The following is a 9,439-nucleotide window of genomic DNA, read 5'->3' as shown; positions in this document are numbered from 1 at the left end:
ATCTGTACAATTTTTACATCTGTCTTTTACATTTTTTGTTCTTCTATCTCTAGAAGATCAATACACTGCTAAATATAGCAGTTGCAGTTGGCAACTCGGTTCTAAATCATATAGTACCAAGAACTTTCAGTTTGATGTATTATTCTATGGCAAGTAACTGGACTGGATTGTTTACACTTACTTGTACATGGCTACCAGACTTCTGAAAGATTCTCTAAATTTGGTTCTTTATCACTTGACACAGCTATATCAGTCAAAATTACCCTAATCCAGCAAAATAAAGGTCAAAAGCAAAATAAAGGGTAAAAACCAAAAAAAAAAAAAAGCAACTCTATTATTCACCACAAACAAGGTGGAAAACTATTTACAGCAGCTGCTAAAAAAAACAAAGGAACTCTAACCTGATCTCTCCAAACATATATATATATATATATAGTAAAAAAAGAAAAAGGCAAAAGTTTCCCCCAAAATAAAAGGAAAAAAAAAAGAAAGAAAAGTTCAAAGGTCCAAAAAAAAAAAAAAAAAAAAAAAAAAAAAAAAAAAAAACCTCCAAGAATAAAAAAAGAAGCCTCATCATCATTCGTCCATCAATCATAATCCTCATTAATTATCATCCAGTCATCATCACCACAGACGCTGCAGCGCGTGCCCTCACTCACCTCAAAGAGAACCATTCAAGAACATCACCAGTCACGCGCCGCTTCGTGACGGCCACGCACTCATCGGCGACCAAGGGCTTCCGGCAAAGAGGACAATTAAAGTTCATATGATCAAGCCAACCATCAAAGCACTCCTTATGGAAAACATGGCGGCACGCTAACTTGCGCACATGGTCACCTTCACCCAACCGGTTCAGGCACACCACGCAATCCGAACCCAAACCCGACCCGCATCCAACGGCACCATCACCAGCAAGCCGGTAAGAAAAGGCCCGGTTCAGCTTTAATTGCTCGGCGAGCATAATGATTCCGGTTAGACCGGACCCGACAGCGTCGCAAGAGGCGTCGTCGACATGGTACAAATTGGAGACGTCGAACATGGCTAGAGAAAGGCCAAAGGCTTGGAAAGCTCCGATGAGGATTGAACGGATGTAGCCTACACAATTGGCGACGAGGGCTACCATTAAAATTGGGAAGGACTCCGTGGAGATGTCTGCGAGCTGGTTTTGTAGTCCCATCTTTTTTGGGTTAAAAAAAGGAGTATGGAAAGGTATTGGTAGTTTAAGCTATGGTTGGTCGGTTCACTTTGAAATGAAAAGGGACGCTGGAGATGAATTGGGTGGATTTATATATACATATATGTAGGGAGAGGGATTTAATATGGGATGAGGAAAAGGTGGAGGAATTATCAAAAGAAGTAGCTTCCTCCTTTTCTAATCCAAGCTCTGTGACATTAATAATTAGTGCGAGAGAAGTTTTATGTCGGTTAACTCGTGCCTATTGGTTGGTTGGTCCAACACCGATAGAAAAGCTACACTCAAATATAAATAAATAAATAAATATATATATATATATATAAAGGCTTCACTTATTAACTTACATGTTAAGTTATACGTCGATTTGGCAGGTTAAATAGAATCAAGTGCAGTCTTTGCATGTTTACGCGGAACTCTTTTTATTGGTACTGGAACAATTACTAAACTAATTGTCCCAAATCAAGATAAAAATTTTCAATGTAAAGATATAATAATGTATATGTCATTTGGCAGGTTCAAAGCCATATCATATGTACAAAATTTGACAATCAAATTTGAATTGAAATTGCTTGTCATGTATCCAGAATCGTTAGTATATATATTGTTAATATAATTTTTTTGAATTAATCTTTCTTACGTTGAATATATACACGATCAATTTTGGGTAAGTAACAATGGTGCAAAATTTGAATTTAAAATCTAAAGTTTTACAATTGTGTCATCGATTCAACGGTGATAATATATATACTGTCACTATATGAGATTTACTCTTTTTTTTAAAAAAAAAAATATATATCAGTGCAAGAAAGATTAATCATTATTCTTTTTGAGACTAAGGGTTTTAAATACATACCTATTTAAACTTTATTTTGTAAATTGGTATGCATCTCATCTCATTAGCACAAGAAAGATTGTTGCCCTGTGAGAGTAAAAATGATTAGTGCACATTAGATCATTATGCGGTTATGCTCTATTTTTTCAGAGATTATTATGTTAATGTTAACTCATAATTTATTGGGCAACCTCGCACTTGAGTCCTTTTTTTTTTTTTTTTGGGTGCGAGATACGAATTGGAGTTTGCTTTGATCATGCAGTTTGTTGATATTTTCTCCCTAATTCTCATGCTTTTCAGCTCTATAAACAATTCATCATCTAGTTTGGTTTTGTTTGCAAATAAGTAAGAGTTACAAATTTAAGAGATTGTGAGCACTGGTTAAAACCCAATATTCGACTATTATTTACGGCCAGCTGCATGAAGACATACAATTTTTAGGCTTTCGAAAGTATACAAAGTTGTTTTTGGTCATGAACGCTGAAACTAAAAGTTGTCGAGTACTTTTTTGTCCATGAAAAGAAACTCAATTGATAAAAATGAGGTTTTTCTGTTCGACTTTTAAACTTTCTTTCTTTTTCTTCATATTTTAGAGTTTTTTTGTAAAAAAAAAATTTAAGAAAAACTTCTTATTTGTACCAATATTCGAGCCTGTTTAGATTGCTATTTTTGAGAATTTTTGTGAAAAAAAAATTAACGTAATTATTTGATATATGTAAGTTAAAATAGTAATTAAAAAATATATTCACAAAAAATTTTAAAAACGACAACCAAAATGCTTAATTTATAATAAGAGGTGGACTTACGTGGGAAGGGGAGAGGGGGACAGGGAGACAAGCTAGAATGCATGTGTGGCAATTTGGGTAGGTGAGTATAGGAATGAAAGTGCTAGAGCTAGACTGCTAGGGTTGGGAATTTACTAATTTAAGCAGAAGAAAACTAGTATGGAACTAGAATGAATTCACTATTTTAGGAGGAAGACAAACTAAGGAAGGGAGAAGAACCGAAGAGTTGGAAATTTTCGCAACAATTGAGGCCATGCGTGGTGGGGTCCTACTTGGAAATAAAAGTTGAAAATTGGTCTCTTATTTCTATTTTTTTTTTATATTTTTTTTTCTTGAGTAGATAATTATTTCCCTCTGACAATAAAAAAATTCAAGAAAAAAAGAAAAGAAATAATAAAACTTTTCCTGAGAAAAGCCAGCGGTTGACATTACATGAATAGAGATCATGCTGTCTACGGATAGTGTGGAACATTTCTAGGATATCAATCTTTTGATATGGTACCTACTAAACTTTTTCCAAGAAACTTGTTAGCGAAGAAGGGTAACTTTAGACGGATATGGGAAGAAGCTTGGAGGCTCATTTTGGGATAAAAGAATTTGTTTTAGGTTAAGGATCTTGGTTGAAGAGGCAAAGCTTATATACTCGTTTGTTTGAGTTGCCGTTTTTAGAAATTTTTGTAAAAAAATGTACTGAAAATATTTGATATATATGAGATAAAGAGGTTATTAGAAAATTTGTTACGAAAAACATAAAAAATTTTCTGCAGAAAACTGCAATCCGAGCAACGACTTTAAACGTTGGTAGCTTTGTCCAAATTCTATGCATACCTCGTTGATGATTGGCAGTGTGAAACTTGAAGTTCATCCAGATTAGGGCTGCAAACGAGCCGAGCCGAGTCGAGCTTTGAGCTAATCGAGCCGAGCCTCGACTAAATTTTACCAAGCTCGAGCTCGAGCTCGAGCTCGACGAGCCGGCAATTTTCGAGCTCGAGCTCGACTCGAATCAAGTCGAGCCGAGCTCGAGCTCGACGAGCCGGCAATTTTCGAGCTCGAGCTCGACTCGAATCAAGTCGAGCCGAGCTCGAAAAAAATAAAAAATAATTATTTTATTTTTTAAAAAATAAATAAAATAATATTTTTTTCCTTAATAAATAATAAAATATTAAGGATATATACGTAATTTTACTATGAAAATAAAAAATAAAAAATATATATATATAATATACGTAATTTTATTATTAAATAAAAATAAAAATAAAAAAATATATATATACTCAAGCTCGCGAGCCGGCTCGCGAGCCGGCTCGCGAGCTAACGAGCTTAATATTCTGAGCTCGAGCTCGAGCTCGAGTTTGACTCGAGCCGACTCGAGCTCGACTCGAGCCGACTCGAGCTCGACTCGAGCCGACTCGAGCTCGACTCGAGCCGACTCGAGCTCGACTCGAGCTCGACTCGAGCCGACTCGAGCTCGACTCGAGCTCGAATCGAGCCGCTCGCGAGCAGCTCGATTCGTTTGCAGCCCTAATCCAGATCCATCTTTTGAGTAGTTGCATAGAAATCCAGAAACACATTTGCAAGTTTCCTTTTTTTTTTTTTTTTTTGGGAAAATGATGACAACCCCTCAAAGTTTGTTTTCAATCAGTACGTATTTGTAATCCTCAAGAAAAATGGTTATATTGCATGCTTGATCTCACTTTTTCAATGTACCATATTCACAACTTATTACGAGAAATTAAGAGAGATATTTCATGCAAGTGCTAATTTAACCGTTGGATTTTACAATGGACACGGACTTTCTTCATCATCATCATCTTAAAGACAGCATACGTCTTTAAGACAAAGAAAAACTTTCTAAATCTATGCCTTTCTCATCCATCTTCTTGCAAGATCTTAGGTATTAGATGCCATTTTCTTTGGTTTAAGAGGTTCAAATGGTTTTATTTCTCTGTACAATTCGGCAATTAAATGTGATGGCTGTTATTCCTGAGCTTAACTAAATAAACACTGGACTTAAGTGTCTTAATATATTGTTGATTATATTTTCGCTAGTTATATGACTGAAAACAAGTATACGAATGTTAACTAAATCATGCTTTTTACTCCAATGGAGCTTCAAATTAACCTCTCTTACGTTGTTTCAAGTATTTGCCACTCTAAACGTGTAAGAATCTTTCAAGGGATACTTCAATCCTTTAAGCAATATATGGATCTATTACTCATCGTGGAATTTTTAGCAACTTTTATAATACTTCAAAGAATTGGCTTTTTTTAATACTATAAAAAGTAAATTTTATTAACGGATTATCGAAAATCGTCCAGCAAATTTTAAAGACTTTTGCTCTATTTGGATTGATCATTTTTTGAAAAACAAGTTTTTCATATACAATGTTATTACAGTAATATACAAACAAAAACAATCTCAAAAGTATCAAAAATACAAAAAAAAACCTCAAAAATACAAAAAAAAATAAAAATAAAAAACAACATCATCTACGGTAAAAGTTTTTCACCTACACTGTTACAGTAAAATATTTCAAACACACCCCAAAAACAGTTTTCCCAGCTAGGATAGTGAATATCCTTCATAACTTCTCATCGGGGTGATCGATATGCTATGGACATGGTGAATTAGTTGTGAAATGCTACAATTATTAACCGTTTTACTCCTTCTCAAGTGTTCTACACTTCCCTATATAGAACACAATAATAGTTTTATGGTTGCAAGATAATTGCTGTCTTCATGACTTGGCGTCTAATAGTAATAATGTATATCTTGGTTGCTTATCCTTTCAGGTTTTGTATCGTTCAAAGTTCACAATTATTTGGAGAGAGGGAAGGGGGAAGAAAGAATTTCTCCACATACCATTCTTGTGGCTGATATTAAATGGAAGCTTTGCCACACTAATTAATTATTACTTACTAATTTAAGTAATGCTAGTCAAAAAATAGACGAATTCAACGAAATATGAGCAGAGACAGTGATGTAACAGTAACCTCCTTGTTGACTATATCAACGTGGTCCAGAACCAGAAGGTCCTCTGATCAAGTATCATCCTTGAGAAGATGTGTTAATTCAAGATGCAATTTTCATTCTAGTATACTAATCGCATTCACTTTGAACCTATAGATGCCCAAAAAAACTCAAAAAAAAAAGAAAAATGATGAAGCTTTCAAGCCTAGCTAGATCTTTTGGTCGAAACAAAAAGGAAAAGCCAATAAAGACATAGAGAAAAGGAAAAACATTTGGTAATTTGTGAGATGTTCTCCAACTTCAGCAAATGTTTTGCGTGCAAACAACTTCCTTATGAGAAAGAGAGAGACGAAAGAAAAAGGGCAATGTATCTGCATCAGTGATCAAACAAAGAGAGCCGCAGGGTTTTCACAAGTTTGCACGGATTTAATTTGACTTTATTTGGATAGAGCGGTGGAAAACTTTTGGGGATATAAAGTTTGTGCATGCTGTCCTCGAACGTATTCTTCTTCAACTCCAAAAGTGCTGACTGACCTTAAATCTTTAATGAAAGGAAAATATATACCTTGCAATCACGGGAAAAAAAAAATCTAAACTATTGCATTTTAAATTGATGATGGAGTGCAAAAAAGGAGGGGAAAAAAATTAGAAACTCAACAAAATAATATCTACCATTAGCCTTTCCCACTCCCCAATCTAATTCCTTTTTGCTACTAAGAAAAAACTCAAGACTTTAGCAATAGAGGTTTCAACAACCGAGTGGGGTCCCAACCGCCATGGCAGAAGCAGCCCTTAGTTAAATCATCTCGATACCTGTGAGCACGATGAATTTCAGGAAAAGACAAGGTTTTGAGTCCCTTGATCTAAGAGAAAATGGTGATGCATCTCTTTTGTATCACTTTGATTTGAGGACCAAACGACACCTGAGTGCAATTTGACGCAGAGCAGCATGTCATATTTGATGTATAGCAGCATATCTTCAGGATCCCTTTAATTAGAGGAACTCTGCCAACAACACCATCTCCGAATTACTAAAAATATTAGGTTTATTTGGGTAGTGATTTATTTGGAAAAATTTATTTAGAGAAAAGGAGAACAAGAAACTAAACAAACTAATATCTTGAAACCAATAAATATACAATTACTTTCTTTTCTCTTGGGGTATTTTTTTTTCCGATGAAAAGTGTTTTGAAAATTGAACCAGATCGATTGTTTCAATCAGTTGTATCGTAAATGCGATCATTTTTTCATTCAGTTTAATAGTTGATCAAAAAATTTAATTTAACTGACCAAATTCAATCAAAAAACAGTTAGACCGATAAAAATTGGATGGTTCAACTAAAGTTACGAACTTTTTTTTATTTTTTATAATAGATATTTCAGCTTTATTCATATTATTTAATATTAAAATAAATTTTAAAAAATGATTAAAACTGATCGAACCACGAATCGGAAGCTCTTTCAATTCATTCTTCCATCCGAATTTTAAAGAATTGCTTGTGACAGCATCAACTTCCAAAAATTCCTCAGTCTAATTCCTTTGCTCCCAAGGAAAAACCTCGATTTTAGTAGCAAAGTGAAGTCTTCAACAAGCAAGTGGGGTCCCAACCGCCAAGGCCGAAGAAGCCCTTAAATCATCTTGATACCTTTGATCATCATGAATTTCAAGAAAAGAAAAGACAAGGTTTTGAGTCCCTTGATCCAAGAGAAAAAGGTAATGCACATCTTTTGGATCACTTTGATTTGAGAACCAAACGGCACCTAATGCAACTTGATCTTGATGCAGAGCAGCATGTCTTATTTGACGTAGAGCAGTACATCTTTAGGATCCCTTCCATCTGAGGAAAACTGCCAACAACATCAGCTCATCTCGGAATTACTAAAAATATCCAATACGTTTTGATTGATATTTTTAAGGGTTTTTGCAGAGGAATATATTATAATAATTTAATTTACATGTAATAAAAAAGTAATTAAAAAATATGTTCACGGAGAACGAACGTATAGATTTTTCTGAGGAAAACCACAAACCAAAAAATGCAGGTGAAAACATCTTAATATTAGCTCATCTAGTTTTTTTTTTTTTTTTAAATTGCGGATGCCGATGTCGATATTAAAAAAATTTCTTAATTGCGGCTGACATTGTGACACTTGAAATTCTTTTGCAACTAGCAAACTAATTATCACTTGTATCAATGTGCAAAATTTTTTGCCATGGAATTTCTCCATATTATGAATCCAACCAAAATAATTATCACTTCTATGGATGTGCAAAGTTTTTTGCTTTTTTGTTGTTTTGAGTAATACATGAAAAGCATATTAGTATTACACTTTTATCACTAATTACTATGCTTTGAACTTTGCTGAGCTTGACAGCCGAAGTTAATCTCTCTTTTTCTTCTTCAGCCTCTGCGTTGTTACCCCAGTTGCCAGTTTAATGCTAATTAAGATTTCTTTTATGCGTGAAAGTATTTAACAGGTTCTTGACAAAACCTTCGAGATTAGTTTTTACGTCGTTAAATTTCTGCTCTAAATAAAGAATTCTAGAATGCTAATTTTGCATTATTCATGTTTCTGGATTGCATTCTACTAACAATTGCTGCCCTGCAAAATTATATGGATGCAGCACCAAGTTCTAAGTATTTCGCATGCAAGAAGATAATCCTACTATTAATGTTAGGTCTCATTATTTTTTGTTTATCAGGCATGGTTTCATTAATTAATCACCCCATCTTGATGCAACATGAGAGGTTCTGGAGGTTTATCAAAAGTCAAATCAATTAGCACCCAAAAACAAAAACAAAAACAAAAAACTACTCTATAGTGTTAAAATAAGCCATCTTGATCAATTGCTCCGGTTTATTACTTGCATTGGTGTCCTGTAACCTGCGACAAAATTTTTCACTAATCAGATGTTTTAGCTGTTTCCAGCAATAATTTGCTTTGGATAAGATTAATGTTCATAATTAAAAGGAGATTGTTGCATTATGGGTGGTAATGACTTTTGCCACTGTTCAGTAGAGAGCGGACAGACAGGTAAGAATGGAATTTTTTATGGAATCAATAGAAAAAACTTTGAGGAATTCAAGAGTTTAGGTCAAAGTGGCTTGGCACTGTCCAAATTCATCTATGGACTAGAATGTACTTTGTTCCTATGAGTGGCCTTGTTGTTTCACATTTTCTCTTAAACAATTAATTACGTTGTTGTCAAGGAAAACAACAACTTAAAGAATCAATAATGACTTCATCTTGGAAAGCAAGTAATGTGAGGTAGAAATGAGATGCCCAAAAAAAAAGAGGAACCAATACGTTTGTTTGGTAAGATTACATGTAACTTACAATTGTAGAATCAATCAATCATTTAACAATCAAAATTTCAAACTTAGGGCGGTGCCCATTTAACAATCAAAATTTTTTGTAATTTAAGGAGCCCATTTTTTGGTAACTTACAAGTATTTTTATTAAGGGTTTGTCTAACAGGTGCATGCACATAGGACACCCGTTAAAACATATTTCAGATGTCATATTTTTGGAAATGAAAGATTAATTAGAAAAAGTAAATAAAAACAAGGGAGGTTAGGTAAGATTAAATAGAGAAAGTATATAAATACAAGGCTGAGTAATAATTGTTAGTATGTGTGTATATATGGTAGGTT

The 9,439-nt window shown here is 34.1% G+C and overlaps 1 protein-coding gene across 1 annotated transcript; it reads right to left on the bottom strand.

Annotated features, from left to right (window-relative positions):
• Positions 1–529: 529 nt before the first annotated feature.
• On the bottom strand, positions 530–1,442 carry LOC113753640 (E3 ubiquitin-protein ligase RHA2A). The gene has a single exon (XM_027297844.1). The coding sequence runs from the start codon at positions 1,175–1,177 to the stop codon at positions 656–658; it is 522 nt and encodes a 173-aa protein (XP_027153645.1). The 5' UTR covers positions 1,178–1,442; the 3' UTR covers positions 530–655.
• Positions 1,443–9,439: the final 7,997 nt, after the last annotated feature.

This window comes from Coffea eugenioides, chromosome 11, assembly GCF_003713205.1.
Source record: "Coffea eugenioides isolate CCC68of chromosome 11, Ceug_1.0, whole genome shotgun sequence".
NCBI lineage: Eukaryota > Viridiplantae > Streptophyta > Magnoliopsida > Gentianales > Rubiaceae > Coffea > Coffea eugenioides.
Note: the sequence above shows the minus strand (reverse complement) of the source record. Positions and strands in the feature narration are given on the sequence as shown.

What these genes read in the sequence shown, in the direction of transcription:
- LOC113753640 (XM_027297844.1), bottom strand. Translation starts at nt 1,177, where the DNA reads ATGGGACTACAAAACCAGCTCGCAGACATCTCCACGGAGTCCTTCCCA.